The 22,596-nt window shown below is 38.8% G+C and overlaps 1 protein-coding gene across 2 annotated transcripts in view; it reads right to left on the bottom strand.

The window, feature by feature from the left end:
* SLC39A8 (solute carrier family 39 member 8) overlaps nucleotides 1-22,596 on the bottom strand; it is a 68,738-nt gene that overhangs the window by 42,273 nt on the left and 3,869 nt on the right. For both annotated transcript variants that reach the window (XM_054591681.1, XM_054591682.1), the window contains one exon: nucleotides 2,184-2,346. In XM_054591681.1, coding sequence (XP_054447656.1) covers nucleotides 2,184-2,346 — 163 coding nt within the window. The remainder of the gene's footprint in view (nucleotides 1-2,183; nucleotides 2,347-22,596) is intronic.

Here is a 22,596-nt window from a genome sequence, read left to right as displayed (position 1 = left end):
TTCAATAAATTAATAATTACATTGATAAAGTATACTTGGCGGTTTCCATTCTTTGTATATGTAAATAGGAGATAAAAGAGAACATGGGTTCTGAAGCCAAGACAGCCTGGGTTCGAATGAGACTCTATCATGTACAAGTCGTGCACTCCCGAGCAAATGACTTTAAATCTCTGTGCCTGTTTCCTTAGCTTTAAAATAGGAATAGCCATTCCTACATTATATAGTTATATGAAGATTAAATTAGTTAACATGCAAAAAGCTCTTAGAACAGTCCCTGCAATACAGTAAGTGTTATATAAGAGTTGAGTATTGTCATTACTTTTGTCACTGTTATTCTTATTCCTGTTATTCACATGAAGAGACTGAAGTATTCATATACACAAAAGGAATCCAAAAGTAAGTAAAACGGGCACTCCCGTCGTCAAGGCTTCCCTTCTAGTCTTCTCTACTGTGCGTATATTAGTTATGCTCACTCTGACCAGGGGCTTCAACTGCTGCCTTTAAAATAAATGACACATCTCCACAGCCTTGACCTATTCTCTGAACTCCAAATGTGTGCATGCCCCTGCCTACTGGACACAACCCCCGCTGGTCTACCTCAATGTCTCAAACTGACCGTGTCAAAAAAATCGTTCTCTTGCTCCTCACCTCTGGCTCCCTCTAACAACAAACGGCTCCTCTCCAGGCTTCTCCATCCCGGGAAATGGCACAGCCCTCTATCCACTTTCAAGGGCTCAAACCTTGGTTCGTCATTCCCTCCCCCACACCCAAACCAGCAGCAAACCATTTTAGCACCGCCTCTGCAATCCGTCCTGAGTCTCATCACTTGCCCTCACTCCTACTCTCCTGTGTAGAACCCTAAAATGTTTTCATACCGCATTCAAAATAAAGTCCAATCACTTTATTGTCCACCACAAGGCCCCTGGCTCTCCCAGGACGTCACTCCTTCTGTCCTCCCTCTGGCTCACTATGCTCCAGACACACAGGCGCTCCTGCTGTTCCCTACACCTTCCCAAGCACCTGTCCACACTCATTCTGACGGGTTCCTCGTTCCTCGAGCCTGCGTGCTTTTCCCCCACAGAAGACTTTGCCTCGGTCCTCCCCCGGCCCCCACCCCGCCCCCGCCCCCCGCAGCCACCCCCCTCCACCCCGGTCCTTAGTCAGGACTCTGTTCAAATGCAAACTTATCAGAGAGGCTTCCGTTTACTCCCTTAAATTCACACACACCCACCCTCTCCTTCTGTTGTAAATGGCTGGAACCTACTTTATTTTCTTCAAAGCATTTGTCCCTCTGAAATCCTATTATTTATTTGTTTGTTTGTATACATGTTTATTATGTTTCTTCTCCACTCTGTCATAAACCCTAAGAGGGCAGGGAATTTTTCTTCTTGCTCATGACTGAATCTTCAGTACATAGAACAGTTCTTGTCATGTCATAAAATAAACATTTATTGAATGAACAAATAAATGATTAAAATATCCATGTAGGTCAGGGTAACAACTTGAGAATACTGAGAAATGGCACATAGCTAGCAAAAAGACCTCCTGAACAATTAATTGTTTTATCTCACTTGTGAAAGAACTCTTCATGTTTAAGTATGTAAACTATATTATATAGTAAATATACTATATATGTGTGTTTTCTTATATTTTAAATTTTTTGCAGTATCTATGACAATAGCATTATAGGCACTTTAAACAGTTGCTGGCATTTTCTTTTATTTATGAAAATTACAGTGGTAATAATTCAGTACCTTAAGATTTCATCTAGAGACAAACTGGTTTTCTTATCCCTTCACTGACACTTATAGATAAACTAACAGGTTTTTGAATAATATTATAAGTGCAATGTAACAGAAATTAACTGATCAATTTTGAACTAAACAGTATGTAACCCACTGTGCACAGCATAAAACATGTGTTTAAAATCAGGAATTGGGTTTTATAAAGTTATTAAGTGGTACCAAGTGTAATTTTGACTCCACGAATAGAAGAGTACAACTTAGGAAACTTAAAGAGTTCTAGTTATTCTTATCCTATATACTTCCAGAATATAAGTGCTTTACCAAGGGATTCTATACAGATTAATTAAAGCAGTAAAGCAGAAAAAGAAGCAGGTTAACTTCATTTCAGACTAGCCCATAGTCTTTTCAAACAAATGGGAGAACAAGCTTCTAAGATACCTTCGGAATGACTTGGTTTGGTCTTGTGCATGGACTGCTCATCACAAGGGTGAAAACTCAGTTGCTGAAGGACTGCTGGGCAGATGACAGAGAAGTTCGAGCTGGTTACCTGGGTAGCATTTGAAAAGCCATGAAGGGAAAAGATCTCTTCAGCTGACAAACACTGAAATAGAAGAAACAGAGTAAATGTATATGTGGTGAGATAGTGAAGCACTCCAGCAAAGGCTATACAAGACACAGAATATTTCCTCCAGACCCACAGCACTAACACCTTACACAATAACTCACTACAGAAATGTATAGACCCCTAAAACTGTGAAACAGCCCACACTTCCTTAAACCTAGAAACAAGAAAAAAAGCAAAAAACCTTCTGGATCATCAGTCTACCTATATATAGCCAGCCGAAAAGGTAGGAACTGGTCAGGAATTTCCAAGGACTTTAGAACAAAAGGGCTTTAGATGATACAATATTTTTTATCTTCCCGCCCTGTTTTTCTTTAGTTTGAATGGATATTTTGTGTGAGCTTTGGAGTGGCTCTCTACAACATTTCTTGGAGACAAACACCAGGCTCCCTTACAGTTTCACATTTGAGGGATTCGTCCATCCTTTTAGCACTAATAATCCCAACACATAAATATTGTTTTAAAATATGTTTTTGGTACAAATGGTTGTTTGTTAAAACATGTATTATGCTCAATGATAACAGGTAACTTTCTTATATTATACCAAGTTTTTGAAAAGTGATGTGAAGTTTAGAAATTCATTAACTATTAATGAGAAATAGAATTGTCATTAGAAAAAAATTCTCTGCAAAAAAAATAGTAACATTTTAAAGGTAGTATTTTAATCTTGGACAAAATTTAAGTCTAAACTACTTTCTGCATACTCACATTAATAAGAAGAACTTAAAAGAAATTAAATGTGTTACTATTGCTAATGAATGTTGTAAGAATTATAGAGTATGAAAAATATCCATTCACTCAAATAGAAGAGTCTTTCATAAGTACAATTGAGAGCATTGCTGTGTATACTTCAGCCAATATTTAAACCCTGCTAAGACCTTAGCTTTGTATAATACGGTGGACTCAATTGCGTCTTCCTAAAGTTCACATATTGAAGCCCTAACCGCCAATGTGATGATTTTGGGAGATGGAACTTTTGTAAGGCAATTACAGTCAGATAAAATCATGAGGGCGCAGCCCTGCTCCACTCATACTAGTGGGCTTACATGAAGAGACACCAGAGAGCTTGCTTGCTCTCCCCCGCTCTTTGCCATGTGAGGACAAAGCAAGAAAGCAGCCGTCTACAATCCAAAGAGAGAGCTCTAACCAGATTCCAAACCCCTGCCACCTCTACCAGTCTCCAAAACTATGAGAAAATAAACTTCCATTGTTTAAGCCACCCAGTCCATAGTATTTTGTCATAGCAGCCCATGTTCACTAGTACACTATGAATGATATTGAAAACTCAAAAAGTTTTTGTTCATTGTTTCACCATAAGTGCTGTAATTTTCTTCGTAACAAAAACAATGAAACTAAAAATGTAAGATTTTGAGAACAGGAGATCACTACTGATTTTGAAGAAGAGATGGAAAGACATCAAATACACCAAGATGTTTGGAGTTGTCAAAAGCTAAGAGTGCAATTGCCATAAAGAAAATATACATTTAGACCCCTTTTTAATGTCTAAGTATGTGGCTGTGTTGTTCCCTTATTCAACCGATGCACTCCTTTGGGTTCATGACAATGACTGCTGTGTGCCATTTCTAGAAGAGGAGCCAGTACACTCAATGCTTTGTTAACTGTCTTTCTTTTGGTGAGAATAAGGGATAATAAACTAATGATGGAAGACAATAGCTTGATAGCCAACTGGGGGAGGCAAAGTGGATATAATTTATTCATTACCATGAAACCACACTGGACTATAATTGTTAGGTTCAAAAATTACAGAGTCCATGTGGTCCAGGTGTGCACTGCACGATTCCAGGAATAAATGGGTGTGGTAACACAAACACAAGGCAGCACTGTGTCCCTGCAAGGAAGTCTTAACCTACTTGGACTTCAAGTTCCTTCAACTGTAAAATAAGAGGAAAGGGGGAAGCTGCTGATAGGCAATTTACAAAGCCTTCTCAGAATTAACATTATAACATGTCCTAAAACTTGATGTCTGGTAAACAGTTTTCAGACTCCAGTTGCAGCCTGTCAGTGGGTCAGGAAGTTCACTTATAGTCAGCATTTTGTAAGGAAGTAAAAAACAATACAATAGAAACTACAGAGTGTATCACACATAACTAGGATAAGGACTGCTTAATCAAATTTTACATCAGCTATACATTATACATACATGTACATGTACATGGGACCACAAGGCAAAGTTTATTTTTTAGAAGCTAGGAGAAAAGGGTGAAGAGATTAGGAAGTACAAATTGCCAGGTACAAAACAGTCATGGGGATGTAAGGTACAGCATAGGGAATATGGTAAATAATATTGTCATAACAACGTATGGTGTCGGGGGGTACTAGACTTATTAAGGGGATCACTTTGTAAGTTATGTAAATGTCTAACCACTTTGCTGTACACCTGAAACTAATATATGATTGAAGGCCAACTGTAAGTAAAAATTTTAATTTTTTGAAATTTCAAAAAAATATTTTTTTACTGTAAATGCTGTAAAATGTTTGAAAGTTACTACCCTTAAGGATGTCCAAATTGCCTGTTGTATATCCTTAAAGACACTCTCCTACATACAGTTAGGAAAAGAAAGATAAACAAAGGAATAAATAATCAGTATTGTAAGACAGCTTAGAGTCTAGATGAGTTGTGCAGGATCTGTATGAAAATTTGTTTGGGCAGGTACTCATGGTGTGCAACAGCTCAATCTCAAGGAAGAGTAAATAGGTGGAGAGATGACAAAACTCTAGATCTTGTCTTATGATAAGAGAGTGGGGATAGAATATTAAGAGAATACTAACAGTGTGGCAAAACAAAAAATAAGGGCAGGCCTAATTTATTTAAAACAGCTATCTTCCAGTAAATAGAATACAAAAAAACTTATACAGCAGCCAAATTTTGCTTTTGAATAACTTTCATTTGATTTTATTTTTTTCTTTTTATCTTTTGACTCCTTTCACCTGTTTCTCCCACTCTGGCAACCACCCATCTGCTTTCTATATATGTGAACTTGGTTTCATTTTATTTGTTTTGTTTTATATTCCACATATCAGTGAGACCATATGGTATTTGTCTTTTTCTGTTTTCTTCACTTAGCACGATACACATTAAATCTTACCATGTTATCACAAATGGTAAGATTACAGTCTTCTTTATGGCTGAGTAATATTCCATTGTATTTATATACCACACCTTCTTTATCCATTCATCCACCAGTGGACACAGGTTGCTTCCATATCTTGGCTGCAATGAACATGGGGGTGCATATATATTTTCTAGTTAGTGTATTTTGTTTTCTTCTGATAAATATCCAGAAGTGGAATTGCTGGATAATATTATAGGCATATTTTTAATTTTTTGAGGAAACTCCATATTGTTTTCAGAGTGGCTACACCAACTTACATTCCCACCAACAGTGCACAAGGGTTCCTTTTTCTCCACATTCTCATCAACACCTGCTATTTCTTGTCTTTCTGATAATAGTCACTATGTGAGGTCATATCTCACTGTGGTTTTGATTTGCATTTTCTTATGATTAATGATTTGAACACCTTTTCATATACTTGTTAGCCACCTGTATATCTACTTTGGAAAATGTCTACTCAAAACTTCTGCTCATTTTTTAACTGGATTGTTTGGTCCTTTTTGTTTTTGACTTGTGTGAGTTTTTCTCCTGTTGAGTAGGTTGCTATTTTATTTTTTTGAAGGTGTCCTTTGCTGTGCAGCTCTTTGGTTTGATGTAGTTTCTTTCTTTTTTAAAAACTTTTATTTATTCATTTATTTACTTATTTATTTATTGCTATCATTATTTTTTCTTTGGTCTCAGATTCATAAAATTATTGCCAAGACCCACATCAAAGGACCTTACTACCTAAGTTTTCATCTACGAGTTTTATGGTTTCAGCTCTTAACATTAAACTATTTAATCCATTCTGAGTTAATTTTTGTGTATGGTATAAGAGAGTGGTCAAGTTTTACTCTTTTGCATGTGGCTGTCCAGTTTTCCCAACACCATTTATTAAAGAGAGTGTCCTAGCCCCATTGTAGATTCTTGGCTTCTTTATCATAAATTAATTGACTATATATGCATGGTTTTATTGCCAGGAGATGTGGGGTCATTGTGGTATCATGAGGAAAGCATTCCAGGAGACCCACAAGGGAGGATCAGGTCTGGTGATAAGATTTATTTGTGGCACCAGATGCAAGATCAAAGGAGTTCCCCTGGGTTTCCATTGTCCCATCTCCGTCTTCCACCCAAGGAAAAAGTTCCAATCTTGTCTTCATGAGAACAGAAATAGGGCCAGTGTCCAGAATTTCTGTGGCATGCCAAAGATAGTCCCTGTTAAAGCTTTGTCCAGTCCAACCTTTATCACCATCCAGCTAGCTTAGCTTGTTTTTTGGGCTACGCCTTGTCTAGGACCCACATTTGGAGTCCACATGGCTAATGGGGGCCACAGGTGTCTGTTAGTCCCACATGGCTGCTATGGAGAGAATGCAAGAACAACAAGGCAAGCAAGAAAGAAAAAAAAAGGCTCTTTGTTCGGTGGAATTATGTTATCTCAGACTTGGGAAGAACCAAGCACTTTTTCAAAATAACCAATAAACTTTCTGAGTTTTTGGAGGCTTCTGCTGGGTCCAACCCCGAACCAATCTATTCCTTAGATCCTCTGGAATTTTGTCTTTTATCCAATCCAATCCCTTTTCCTGGATAGACTAACAGCCCTTTATGGTTTCCATTGTGGCTCCTACTGCATATGTGCTTACCTCCCCCATTATTGTTCTCTCTCTCTCTCTCTCTCTCTCTCTCTCTCTCTCTCTCTTTCCAGTGATCTGAGAGGAAGGACTATTGTTCCCTGAGCAGTAAGTGAAGCTGCAACTTCTTTGAGAAGCAAGCATGCTTATGCTCTTTATTTTATTCAGCTTAAGAATGTCTGAGTCCCTTTGTTCCATTCCTTTAATAATATTTAGCTACCTATGCTAACAGTTTTATTTGTGGGCTCTCTATTTTTGTTCCATTGACATGTGTCTCTTTTTATGCCAATATCATACTGTTTTAATTACTATAGCCTTGTAATATAGTCTGAAGTCAGTGAGTGTTATGCTTCCACCTTTGTTCTTCTTTCTCAAAACAGTTTTAGCTATTCAGGGTTTTTTGTGGTTCCATACAAATTTTAGGATTATCTTTTGTGAAAGTCATGTGAAAATGCCATTGGAATTTTAATAGGGCATTGAATCTGTAGATTGCTTTGAGTAGCATGAACATTTTAACAATATTGATTTTTTCCAATCCATAAGCATGAAATATCTTTGCATTTATTTGTGTCTTCTTCAATTTCTGTCATTAATGTCTTATAGTTTTCAGTATATAGGTATTTCGCCTCTTTGGTTAAATTTATTCCTAGGTATTTTATTCTTTTCGATGTAATTGTAAATAGAATTGTTATTTTAACTTCTCTTTCTGATAGTTTTTTATTAGTGACTAGGAATGCAACAGATTTTTGGGTACTTATTTCTACTCTGTTTTGATTTAACAAAGTTGAACCTGAAACAAAGAGAGCAGTTGCCTAAGAAAGGACAGTGTTTCCCAGAGCAGGGACAAACAGGATGAGCACCTGAGTTGTAAGGGCAACAACAAAACCAGTAGAACCACTAAGGAAGTTCAAACATTCTCCCAAACACAGCCCTTCACCTCCAAAACAAACAGGAATGAATTTTATAACTAGTGAATCCAGTGGACTCCTCAGAAAACAACTCAAAGTGATTGATGAGCCAGAATAGTATGTGCCTTAAAAAACACTTCATTAGCTTTCAACATCTCCTTCCAATTTACATGCTGAGCTTTTCTTCTATCTATTTGCTTTTACAAATCTGTTACTCTCAAGGGTGTCTCTTGATGTCTTTTGTGAGCTTTGTGCTATCAGAGACAAACCCCAGTCATAAGCTTCCATAATGTTTAGTGCATTGACTTTTTTCTAAAGACATTTTCTTAATTTTAAGTGAAATTACTATTTGTTTGTCTCTTTCCACATTAAGATGATTTCAAAGGAGCCTTATATACACAACAAAGTAAAGTAGTAGAAGAGGTAAGGGGGTTTAAACATATATCATAAACAAGGCTTCAGATTATATTCAAAATTGTTTTAGCAAATAGTTCCATACATTTTTTTCTACTGTTTCCCCCCCCTCCTTCTTCCTCACCTCTTCTGACTAGTCAAAAGTTGGCTTTGGGTTTTGAGGGGCTTTTTTGTTTTACTTTGTTTTGTTTTGTTTCGTTTTGCTTCTTTTCCAGACATATTTTTGTGGGAAAGAAGGAGGCTGGTACAGGGAGGGTAGGGAGGGTTGAAAGTTGAATGATGAGGGCACGTTCCTCACTCAACATTTTATACAGCTGAAGTCTGCTTATAGTAGATGCCAAGGAGTTAAGCAAGATTTAAAATTACATACCTTAGATAATGACACAGACTCTGCTTGACTAACTTTAGTCAGGCTCTCTAAGCCCTCTAAGCCTCAGCCTTGTATCTGTTCGGGGTTGGGGGCGGGGGGTGGCCTACATTGTCTAGTTTTAGCAAGAATCCTGCTAAGTCAGTTTAGAGAGAATCCTTCATGCTTGATATCTGATCAGCCTGGCCCACCTTCAGCAAAAATCCTGTTAGGTCTGTTTAACCAAATTCCCTCTTAGTAATTTTCCATGCATCGCCCCCACTTTGCTTCTTGGCTGTAAATCTCTACTTGTCTTTGTTGTATTCAGAATTGAGCCTCATTCTATACTGAGGCCCCTTTTCCCCTATTGCAATATGTAGGTCTTAAATAAAATTTGTTTTTATTGCATTGACCACTGTTTGGCTCTGGTTTTCTTTAACAATACCAAGTACAATAACCACATAATTATACTTCACATCACATAAATTTTTTCAACAACTATTCATTGAATCTTAAAAGTCAGGGTATATCATTGATGGGAGAAGCGGAAAGTAGAGGGAGCTAGAGGACGCCACCAAGAAAGGAACACAGTGATCCTCTTCATCCGCAGGGGACACGTTCCAAGGCCCCCAGCAGATGCCTGAAACCTCGGATAATACCAAACCTTACAGATACTATGTTTTTTTCCATACATACACAACTATGATAAAGTTTAATTTATAAATGAGGCACAGTAAGAAATTAACAACTGATAATAAAATAGAACAATTTATAACAGTATATTGCTATAAAAGTTATGCGAATGTGGTCTCATCCAGCAAACTAGCACAAATTTCTTTTTCTTTCCTTCAAGTTTTGCAGATAGAAGATTCATTCTCACCATAGATCTTAGCAGCCTCAGCATACATTGTTTTCTTCCCTTATTAAGTCAAAAACTTTTACCTTTTCATTTAAGGGAAGCACTCTATGGCTCTTGGCATATCTGAACTGCCAGCATCACTACGCTTGCACTTGGAGGCCATTATTAAGTAAAATACAAGTTACTTGAACACAGGCACTTGGATACCATGATAGTTGATCTGATAGCCAAGAAGGCTACAAAGTGAATGACGGACAGGGAGCGAATACAGCATAGACATGCTGGACAAAATGAAGCAAACCCAAATTTTGCCACCCCCAATACTGTACCTTTTGGTACACTGATTTCAAGTTGGTTATTAAGAAATAAAAAACTCAGAGAGAACCCTTTACCCTTCCCTTTTCCTGCCAAAGAGGTTCAGATAGAAAAGCCTGCTCCGAGAGGGGACGCTTAGGATGTCACCTTAGCCTCGTTTGAATTGCGTGTGGTGCCTGGGAGAACTTCAAGTAAGGCCTGAGAGCGGCATCAGCCCCTTGGGAGCCATTGTTTTTGGGTTGCCTGGCAGGAATTTGCCTGCCACGTGTGTTCCGTTCTTCCTCAGTTACCTGTGAATTGACCATTTTCACTTTTAAAATCTAAGATTTAGTTCCCTCCTTTTCTCTATGTCCAAAATGACATGTATACCCAGTTTTCCCCCACTATCTTTCAAATTTTATGCTTATGTGAATTCCTTATGTGTGCTTATTAAAAATATATTTCCTCCCATTAATCTACTGTACAGTATTTGAATTATTAGCCCAGCCAGATGAACTCAGAAGATGGGAGTAAAAGTGTATTTTTAGCCCCCACAAAAGGGAGGATTCCTGTCCCCGGCAGGATGGAGTGGGATGGCAGAGGGTTTCATTATGCTACTCACAATGGCGCACAATCTAAAACTTATAAATTGTTTATTTCTGGAATTTTCCACTTCACATTTTTGGACCCCAGTTGACAATGGGTAACTGACACTGCGGATAAGGTGGGGACTACTGTAATACAAAGATAAACAAGTCATAATACCTTCCATCGAGAAACCTGAATAATTGTGGCAGAAATAAATCACATACACTAACAGCTATAAAACCGGAGAGCAAGTGATAAATTCACAAGACCCATAATGATAAAGAACAAGGAGAGCTCACGTAAGAGAGAAATAACATGCAGAGGAAATCGTCAAAAACTACTCTGCGGTCAGAACTCTGGGAAAATGGGAAGAGGATGTTGTTACTGTGTGATTAAGGGACCCAGGAAGAGAAGCACATGGAGGATGGCGGTCAGTCTGGTTTTAGACATTTTAAGTTGCAGCGCCTGTGAGACACCAAGTGGAAATGATGAGTGAGCTTCCCTGAGAAAGGCAGAGGCCAGACATAAGGATGTGGCTCTCTTCTGTTAGGCAGTAAGAGCTGAGCAGGGGTGGAGGATGTACCATCAGGAGAGAGTATAGAAAGAAGAGAGAAGATCTGGCAGTACATATACAAGGTGGGAAAAAAGGAGGTTTACAGTCATGAGTACATGAAACAGAGTTTATTCCTATAGTATTACTTATTAATTATTGTATTATTTTTCATATGAATAACTGTAAACCCTCTTTTGCCCCACCCTGGATAATTTGTACAAAAGCAAGGAAAGGGAGCCAGAGAATGAGACAGAATGAGATAAGCCCAAAACATAAGAAATAACCGAGGCTGGTAAAATGTAGGCAATGTATATGGTTATCTCCCTCCTAAGACCAATCCCCATCATCCCGTAGCAGACTCCTTAGTGCATGGGAGCCTCGTATGTGATGTAAGTAGGGCTGCCCAAAGAACAGATGACCCAGACCTGTCCACTCGCTGGTAGAGCTATTGAACAAGTCTTTTTCTATTTGGATTGTTATGAGCCTGGGGTCTCCTTCATCCATTTTTTTTCTACCACACAAAAGAAGATGAACCAGTAGAGGAAAGACAGATTTCCAATTCCATCACTAATCCCCTGGATACAGCTGTGCCTAAAGCTGGTTCTGCCCTTGAGTCTTCTGTTAGTTACTTGAGCCAGTGAATTCCCTGGCTCAAAGTTGTTTCTTTCACATTCAAGTGAAAGAGTCCTGATTGATATATAAAGTATTTAAAAGACATTTTAAAGCTAACAAATTAAGGCATCATCCAGAACCTATGAAAAAACAAAAAGATAATCTTTTCTTATGTTAAAACCTCATCCATTCTTCTTCCTTTTCTCAACACATGAGTTGTTTTCTCTACTTGGCTATCTTGTCAAATGTCACCCATTGAATAATACAAAACCATAGAGCCATCTGATCCTGTACCCATTATGCCGAAGCCTTCACACCATACCAGAAATGAAACATAATCCCATTCAAAAGTCACCCCAGAAGTGGTTTCAGATTATGTTTTGCCATATACTGTGCTTCTGTGGCAGCGGAGCAGTTCACATTCCCACCAAGCACACTGCTAGGTGTGGTTGTGTCCTCTTGTGTGGAGGTACAGGGAAGGAGAGGATGTACCTCATAATGCCTTTAGACTTGGTGACAATCAAAGGTTGAATGAAACAGCAAATCTAGTCAGTTTTCTAGGTTGTCAAGTAACTAAGCCACACACTTTAAATTATATTTCAAAGCCTCTAGCTAGAGGTAGAAATGGGGTTGAAATCCAAGTCTGAAAGAACCCCATCTACCCTCTTTCCTTTAGTGACTTCTCCACCCTGCTTCATCATGTCTGTTGTTTTTCAGCAAGAATTACAACTGCCTTCTGGAATTTTCCATCCTTCCCCACACCGCAGGTAAATGATGGGCCTCCTGTACTTTGAAGAAGAACTCATCCATAGTCTTCACCTATTTTGCTGTCATAGAAGCCAGTTCCACTTCCCCCTCACTCTCATTCATTCATTCATTTATTCATTCATCAAACACAAGCTGCTCACATCTTCTCTGGGATAGGTAGTCTGACAGGTGCTGAGACCAAGACATAGTTCAATACACTCACCATTCAGTAGGTAAAACATAGAGATACAAAACAAATAACTATAATACAATGTGATAAGTAGAATAATAAAGATGTGTGCAACATATTGTGAAGGAAGAGGGAAGAGGTCAGGGAAGACTTCCTGAAGGAGGAGGTACATGTGCTGAGTCTAAAATGTTAGTGTAGTGCTTCTCATGGCTAGAGAGAGAAGGCATAAGCCACAAAAACTAAGGTTGAAGTCAGTATTGCAAGCAATTATGTGAATAGTTGACAAATAAATTTTATAAACAATAGTTATAAGAATTCTGGGAAGCACACAAAAGCTATATGCTTAACACATATAATCTCTTTTAATCTGCACATCAACTACTAAAGTAGATTTTAGAAAAAATCTGGGATGAAGAAAACATATCTTAGAAAAAAGTAAATTATTCAAGATTAAACAACTTAGAAGTATTAAAGGCAGAATGCAAACCAGTGTCACATTGTGACATCTGACTTCTAAGCCAATACTCTTGCTGCTATACTCCTATATTTTGGTGGGTTAAACAATGAAAAGAACACAAATGGTGAAAGAGACAACCATTTAGACCATGGCAAGGAATGTAGTTGTTGTCCCTGACAGTGACTTGAGTTATACAGTTAAATTGCTCTTAGGCCATATTTGGCATCCCACCCAAAAAGAAATCTCAAAAACAATCAAACAACAGTCAATTCAAACATCAGTCAAGTTTTCTGACCATGCTGAGGACTAAAGAAATGCAAGATGGTTGTGATTCTTTGCCCCCCAATAAACCCTTCCATCCATCACCAAAACAGAAATATTGGGCAAACACAACAAACACATTCAAGCAGCAGACAGCCTGGCACAACCCTGCACAATACCCTCTGCCACATGCCCATGGCTGCTGACATTACTGTGAAGAACCACATAATAGCCTCATGAAACCTAGACCATCTGTGTGTGTGCCATCTTGAATGTTTTGCTTCCCTGTTACTGTTTTAAACCCAGTATTTTTGAAGCTCAAGCAGAAAATCCAGCTAGTTGATTCATCTACCTGAGCTACCATCACATGAGACCAGTATGACTGGTCATAGATTGTTAGGAATGTGTTAGGAGGAAAAGGTAAAAATGCAAAATAAGAATTTAATGAGAAAGGAACCTCTGGAATCCTGGAAAGCATACTTACCTTAGAATTTATTAATGCTAATACTAATAATGTGATGCCACGTGCCTGGCACACAGTGAGACTCAGTAAACATTTATTAAATGATGGGTGGGCAAATGAATGAATGAACCTCTCAACTTGTCTTAAAAGTATTTTTCAAAATCAACTGCAAAACCAGTGTAAGGTCACAGTAGTAACCTAAGTAAAATTATGAAAAAGCAAAAGAAATGTGGAAAGTAAAGTCTGTACACACAAAAGTGTCTCAAATATGGAACTGGCCAAAGATCACAAGAGAACAGTTTAAATATTTAAATTTTAAAAGTTTAACAATCGAGAGGCCACTTCTGACCCTGAAACAGGCAAGTAGTCCCATTAATTTATGCCTTTGGGGGTGAGTGAACAATGCCATGAAACTGGTGATTTAAACACTTCACACTGGCAACGGGAACATTCCAAGCAGGACTGACTGAGAACATCACTTTGAGGTTTGTTACTGATGCAAAATGGAACCACCTAACCTCAGCAACAAGGAACTAGAGGACTGCTTGCAAATCTCCTCGATATTGTGCAACATATGTATGTACTGAATCACCTCCTATTTTACCAGACTTTTCTTGAACTTTTTCACTCTTAATTTTCTCTTCAAAGTTTACATTATTATTTTACCAAGATAAAGCATAATTTTCTAAGGTTTGAGTGAAGAACATTCTTAAAAGATGACCTCTACATTTAACAGGTGGCTAATCAAGTGATCCCAACCCCGTTTCCTAAGATTCATTTTCCCAGTTTTACTTCAGGTTCCTAGCACTGCTTACTGCAGCCACTATGGCACTGGTTCATTCTTACCTACAACACACACGTGCACATGCACACCCGCATTCACTCTCAAAACTCTTCCTGAAGAGGAGACCAAAAGTGCCTTTCTAAGATATCATTTAAAGAGAAAAATGCTGTGTTTTATGATACATTGTTATAGGAAAGGGGATTATTATGAAACAATATGGATAGAATGATACCGCAACCATAAATAAGATTAGATAAAATCTGGAGATACGTGCTTCAAAATGTTAAAGCATTAATCTCTGGGTGGTAAAATTATGGGTGATTTTTATTTTTTCCATTCTGCTACTCTATGTTTGCCAAAGTTTTAGTCAAGATACACATATTGTTGTTTCTTTTAGAAAAATAAAGTTAAATTATGGGGAGGGAGGGTTAAATCTCTTTTCTTGGTTTCTCCAAACACAATGAAGACAAGTTGGAATTAGTGCTTAATTTTACTAAAGAAAACAAAAATTTAAATGCTATTATACACTTTTAAAAAGAGGTTTACAAAGTGTTCTGACTTCACTATAGCTACTGACAAGTGTCTCAGCCTTATCCCCTTCCATATTCAGTTCCTCAAGGCCCTCTGGTCCGTAAAAGGATGTCATGGTGTCAGAGCGCAGAAACTCGGTCTGGATTCTTGACTTTCCAACCCTACTTTCTGTCACCTGTGAGATAGCCCCACAGGCCTTCTCCATTTTGCAGCCAAGACCAAAAGGCCTTTAAAGCCTTGCCACTCACCAGGGGCCTCCCACTCACAGCCCCTGGGGATACGGTGTGGGCGGCATGCCTCTTCAGTTCAGGGCTGCGGCTGATGCCACAAGGAGTGAGCTCATCCTTCAGAGCCATCTCATCGCTTCATACAAGGAATGGTCTTGTCCTTTGCAGGCTGAACTATGCAACAACCCTTTAGCACAGTGGTTCTTAAAGTGCGGTCCAGGAATCCCTGTGGGTTACCAAGACGCTGCTAGGGAATATGAAAGGTCAGAATTGTTTTCATAATAATACTAAGACTGCATTTTCCTTTTTCACTCTTATTCTTTCATGAGTAAACAACGGATTTTTCCAGAGGCTATATGACATATGTCACAATAGAATGAATGCAAAAAGCATATATGAGACTCTCACAAACCAGATACTAAAGAGATTTGCAAAAATGTAAAGCAATGTCATTCTTTTCACTAATTATTTTGTCATGGTAACATTCTTAAAATGTTGACATGGTATGGGTTTATTAATGTTATTTTTAATAAACATTTTTTAATTTTCTCAACATTAACTTGGATAATTATAAATATCAATAGGTATAAACCACACATACTAAAGGTGTTTGGTGTCCTCAGTAATGTTCAAAAGTAAGTACAAAAGGGTCCTGAATCCCAAAGGTTTGGTCTAACACATAAGAATGACACACAAATGGACCTTTACATGCCACCTAACTGACAAGTTGGGGGCTTCTAAACAATCTTGTCTAAAACACATCTCATCCAGTTTGACCTGCATGCCCACAGGATCGTTTCTACAGAAACACTGCCATTGTCACTCCTCTGCTCAAACTGCCCCCAACACGCGCGCGTACACACACACACACACACACACACACACACACATTCTTTCTGCCAGGAGTGTAAAGGCCTAACACAAGAACCTCAGTTATCTATCTTCAATATTCCACTTCCTTAACCATCCCCCAGAGCATACTTGAACTCTCTATCTTAACCAAACAGTCCCAATAAGTCTTGCGTTTTACAGTCATTGTGACTTTGCATGGTCCCTGACCCCCACCTAGAGTTCTGATATGCCTCCTTGCAAAGCTTCCAGCTCCTATCTGTCCTACACGGGCCCACACCTCCTCTGCTTCCTATTGCTATGCTCACTCCTTCCTCTCCAGACACCTTCACCAAGAGCATTTATTTGTTTAGCACTAACTGCATGCTTCAATGTATTACCATCTGTTTGTAAAAGTGGATACCTCTTTAGTAAGATCGTGAACAGAGAATAGACATATTCCTTTTTATATCTTCCTGAACTCTTAACAAAGCATCAGACAAGGTTAGCAGAAGGCTTTGATGGAGGAAAATGGAGCTGATGAGTTCCATTTGGGGCAGGCTGAGACCTATTGAGCTGGGGAAGGGAGAGAGTTAGACATCAATGGGCAATAGGATGTACAAAGCTGAACCTCATGAGAAATATCTGAACCAAGCCAACCTATTTAGAGAACGTCTACAGAAAGGTAATAATTGCAGCCCAGGAGTGACTGGGCTGTGCACAGAGAGTGTGTAAGATTAAAAGAAAGAGGGCTGGAGACAGAACCCTAAAAAACACCAATACCTGAAGGGTGAGCAAAGGACACTGAAATTGAAAAGTGAGCCAGAGGAGTAAGAGAAATGAGGTAGATACACTTACAGGCAAGAAAGCAGTGTGTTTCAAGTAGGATATGTTCAATACCATCAAAATTAACAAAGAGGTAAGGCCTGAGAAACGCCTTACCCACTATATTTAGCAATAAGAAGATTTGGGGTGATGTCCTGTAATTTCAAGAAATTGTTGGGGACCGAGCCACACCACAGTATGTTCAGGAGTGACTGGAAGGTGAGGAAATGGAATAGGAATTCATAAATTTCCATCATCCAGTTATAGGTAGAAAGGGAGATACACACACATACATGTGAGGTTCTGTGGCCTCAGCAGAAGGGCCCCACTAACACAGCCTCTGTCTAAAACCGGCGCAATGGGAAAGAACCGAAGACTTGAAACTGGAACCGCTGCTCCCCCAGACAAACTGGGGTACTTGGTGACTTTTGCCAAATGACTTATTTGTGCCTCAGTTTCTGGAGATACTGACATGACCTAATTCTCTCACAATACAATTTTTAGTATCAAATGTCAATAATGAGAAAATAACATTGTAAGGCTGAAAAAAATACCAGGTTTTAGAGCTAGCCCTGACTATGGCAGAGACAGCTTTATCAGGGAAAATTACAATAATAATTTTTTTCTTGTTTTATTGAAACCAGAAGAGTATCAGCAGAAAACACCTTCTTGCCTTTAAATGACTACAATTCTCGGTGGCTTCAAGAAACTGGCATCAGTTCTAACTTGTCATGTAGGAACTTGGACAACATAGGAGCCATGTGGCTTTTTGGAAAATAAACCAGCCCCTCCGTGGGATGATAGTCTCCAGCAAGAGGAGCAACCATGGAAGGAGCATAGGTTTTGTTTTGTTCAGTTTAATAATTTTTAATTTTTTTACTTTTTAAATTTTATTTTTCAATTAAAGTTTATATTCAATATTATTTTGAATTAGTTTCAGGTATACAGCATAGTGTTTAGACAATCATACACATTACAAAGTGGTCCCCCACCCTTGATATTTCCAGTACCCGTCTCCACGATACATAGTTGTTACAATATTGATTATATTCCCTATGCTGTACTTTACACCCCCATGACTATTTCGTAACTACCAATTGTATTTCTTAATCCCTCCACCTTTTTTGCTAGATCACCAAATCCCCCACCCTTCTGGCAGCCATTAGTCTGTTCTCTGTACCTATGAGTTTGTTTTTATTTTGTTTTTTTTTTTGTTTGTTTATTTGGGGTTTAAGACTCCAGACTCAAGCCCTGCTTTCTCAAAATGAGTATAGGTTTTGAAGTCCCGTCACTCGGGAGTGGAATCCTCACTCTGCTGCTTCTGAGCTATGGCTTTGCATGAGGTATGTAACCTAGCTGAACTGGGTTGCCCCGTGGGAATACATGCCCTTACCCTGTGAGGTCAGAAGGGTGTACAGGGTGGTGTATAAGAAAGCACAGAGCACAATGCCTGGCTCATGATCAGTGCACCGTAAATGTTAGCTCTCATTCCTGTTGGGCCAGGACCTGCTTCCTCTGCTAACGTGAAGGCCCTTCCCAGAACATTTACTTACAAGGCATTCATCCCAAGATGAGAAACAGAGCCAGCATCTAGCTTTCTCATTAATGTGCGTAGGTGTATATCTAGATTCTGAGATGCCTGCTCCTAAAGAAAAGTGTAGCGCAACATGATTTGATATACAAACTCAGTTACCTGGTGTCAATAACATGCATCCATTAACAAAGGGGTCTGTGTGTTTCCTAGCAGGTAGAGGGGTGTGTGTGTGTGTGTGTGTGTGTAGATATATGTATCTCCAGTGGTCATGCACAGACCACTTTCTCCAGTGTTACACAGCCAGCAATGCAGCACTTCACAGGCATGATAAAGTAAGATTTACACTCTACACTGCCAGAAGAGAGAATAAATTCATTGGCAGAATCCTTCTAGAATAATAGTGAGAATAGGACTGAATGTTTTAACACTAGACATGTTGTCTCCCTCATATCTGAAGCCTATCCATAGAAGAAAGAACAAGGTTAATATGCCCTTCTCTAGGAAAAAGTTAGGAACTCAGAATTAGGAAAGCTATTGTTGCCAAAATATTTTCCCTGGGGAAAAAAAATCCTGGCTGGTATAGCTCAGTGGATGGAGTGTGGGCCTGTGAACCAAAGGGTTGCTGGTTTGATTCCCAGTCAGGGCACATGCCTGGGTTTTGGGCAAGGTCCCCAGTAGGGGGCGCATAAGAGGCAACTACACATGGATGATCCTCTACCTCCTTCCCTTCCCCCTCTCTAAAAATAAATAAATTATTTTTAAAGTTTAAAAAATAAAATTAAAAATCACCCTATAAGAAAGAATAAAAGAATATTTCATTCTATAAGAGAGAATTCATGTAAGTCACAGGAAAATCCATCTTGTGATTAATAGTAGAAATACATTTGGAACAGGCAGATGTTCATTCAATAAATATTTTAAAAACCAAGCTAGATAGGCAGAATTCTCCAAAAGGAGAACTGATGATTTGTAACTCTTCCAGGAGGCATTTCCCAAAAAGATCGCTTACTCTTCTGAACTAGTAGCACCTGCTATCAATAGTATTCATTGAACAACTAATCACATACAGCCTTTCAAGATGTTTTATAATATTGGTTTCAGTGACTACTTAACTACAGCAGTTTTGCCTGGCATACTTTTCTCAAGTTGCCATTTTATTTCCTAATTAAATTATAAGCTCTCTGATCACAAGGACCCATCCTCATCAGAGTAGTTTCTATAGTCAGCACTGTTCCCTTAATGTGACTAAGCAATGGAACTAGATAAGCAACTGATGGTTAGTAATTTCTACATATTTCAAAATCTGAGGTAATAGTTGTTCTGGCTACAGAGAGTGTAATTTTATAGCCCATAATTCAAAAAACTCACGATAGTACGTGTTTAGGATTGCCTGAGGTTCTACCACTTCTGTGGCATTAGTCACGTTACTTAACCTGTTTGTATCTCATTTTCCTCATGTGCAAAATGAAGATACTAACGGTACATTTATCAAAAAATTTTTTTGAGTATCAAATATGATAATACAAAGAAACTGGTTAAAAGAGTTATGTCACATAGAAAAAGACCAATAATCTCTTGCTATAATTATTTATGTTATGCCCAAAGAGTCCAGGTGATTCCTGGGTAGTGGGTAAAGATGCAAGTTTGGGAGCTAGATGTGGAAAGAATGAAGGACGTCTTCCGGCGCAGGTCCCAATCACGCCTGACCCGGAGGCAAACTGAGCTCCTGGTATCTGTATAAAGAGAGACTGGAACAAAACCAACTCCATCTCCAGATCCTGGATTTCACTTCATTTTTAAGTGCCATGCTGTGAGTTTTGACCAACTGTCCTATCGTTAGCAAGCATATCAAAGCTTTCCGTTTGATGATGTTCTGTGTTCCATAAAATGTAGCCCTAAATATTTCTGTTAGTAACAGCTGAAATGGCATAACAACTAAGATTAATATCAAACTGGTAATAGTATCAATTATAAGCATTCGTCTATCATAATACCACCAGCAGGTATTGCCCTGGCACTATGGCATTCTTTGTTCCTTTGTCTTGTCAATTATTACTACCTGAGTTACGTTATTTTTTTTAAAGTACTGTAGCAGGGGTCTGTTAGTGAAGAATAATTTGCACAGACTGCTGAGTTGTCTTTTCTGCCCCAAACCCATCTTCCCCTAAGTAAATTGCCCTACAAAAAGTTCTGTTATATTCCATGGAGTGAGTGGCCTGCTTTGTTTTTCGGTCTGAAGATACCTTCTCCTTATGGTGGCCACTACACCTTTTCTCCCCCATCGGACAACATCATAGTCAAATGATTTTACGAGTATCCCTCATTTTCCCAAAACATCTTGGAAACAATGATTACACTGTACACAGTCAGCTTAAATGAGAATGATGTAATAGATCGGAACAAGTCCATTATCTTGAATAAAAAATGACCAGAGACCTAAGTGCAACCTCACCCTTATGTCCCACCTGTCTGTCCCACTCTGCCAGTTTCTCATCTGAACAAGCAGTCTGCAAACAGTCTCTCAATTCCTTAAAGACATACCCCCATTTCTCAGAACATAAAGACTAAAAAAGACCAGATGCTCTTTCTCTGCTCTGTTCACGGTCAGTGCTTCCCCTAACCTCCCTCATATAATCCACCATTACCCCACCCCAAGGAAAAGTACAGTAAATAACAATAAGCTATGCACACAGTGTATGTGTAATGACCCCGACACACACCCCCACACAGGCACACCTTCTGTTTGCTACATATCATTAGCCTGGCCATCCATTGAAACAAGCCAAGAGTTACCATACTACCTCTCCCTTGGGCATCGTCGGGCCAGAAGCTAATGAAGAAGACCTAACGACAGTTAAATGACCACAGCAGGCAAAACACTGAAGCAGAAAATATTTATCTTGGGGCTCTTTTGCCTTCCCATCAGCCGCGCCTGCTCTTCCTGGAGAAGGCAGGGCCTTTATGCTACCTCCTGTCTCCAGGTTCAAGCAATCATTACATCCCACTCCTGCAAGCCACTGCAGTTTCCTCCTTAGTTTCCGACCTGACCCACTCCAACACTTTTCATACTCTCATGGAGATAAATTTTCTGAAAACCCAAGTCTGATCCCATTCCCCTTTTGTTTGGAATTCTTTAATTAGACATAGCGTTCTGTGGTGCATTATAATTCCATATACCTATGTTATACCCCTCCAATAAACTGTAAAGTCATGTGAGGGCCCAAGTTATCTTACTTATATTAAGCAATCTTCACTCATTCATTCAAAATATACATAATGAATACATGTTATGTACCAGGCAATACACTAGCCCCTAGAGAGGAGAGTTAGATCATTCTCTTCAATTTGTTCAAAATCATAGAGGAGCGGTAAGGAAGTGGGGAGGTTGCAGTCATATAAACAAAAAATTGTAATATCTACTAAGTTATTTACATATTATAATATAATTGCAACATATAATATGTTACAACTGTAAAGGCATTAATTCATATAGGATCACATAGAAGGGACTCTTACTAAACCCTTGAGCAAACCAAGAAAGGCTTCTCAGAAAAAGTAATGTCTAAACCAATACCTGAAGCATAAGCAGGTGTACATGGAAAACCAGAAACTACAGGCAGTCCATTAGCCTGGAGCAGTGGCAAAGGAGAAGGTCTGAGAAATATAAAGGGACCACATCATGAAAGGGCTAAGCCACACTAAAGTGTTTGAAATTTATCCTGAAGGAATTTAATTGTTTTACTAAGATGAGTAATATGATCAGATTTATACTTTTAAATGACCACACAGATTAGTGTACAGTAGTCATTCAACATATCTGTTAAACACATCAATGGTTAGGTGTCATTAGCATAATAAAAAAGCATTTCAGTTATTCAAAAAGACAGAGAAAAAAGGATATCAGTGCTGGCTGTGATGCCCCGGAGAAGTTTTATGCAGAAGTAGTGGCAAAAGATAGGTGGGCAATTAAAAGTGTAGGATTTTGATAGGGTAATTCAAGGGAAAGAAGGACATTCCAGTTGGAAACATGAATAGGGTAAGGAAGAAAATAAGCCAAGAAGCGGCTG

This window comes from Pteronotus mesoamericanus, unplaced genomic scaffold (genome assembly GCF_021234165.1).
Source record: "Pteronotus mesoamericanus isolate MK-2021 breed Mesoamerican mustached bat unplaced genomic scaffold, CSHL_Meso_final scaffold_232, whole genome shotgun sequence".
In the NCBI taxonomy this organism is placed as follows: domain Eukaryota; kingdom Metazoa; phylum Chordata; class Mammalia; order Chiroptera; family Mormoopidae; genus Pteronotus; species Pteronotus mesoamericanus.
This window is presented reverse-complemented; position numbering and strand designations above follow the sequence as displayed.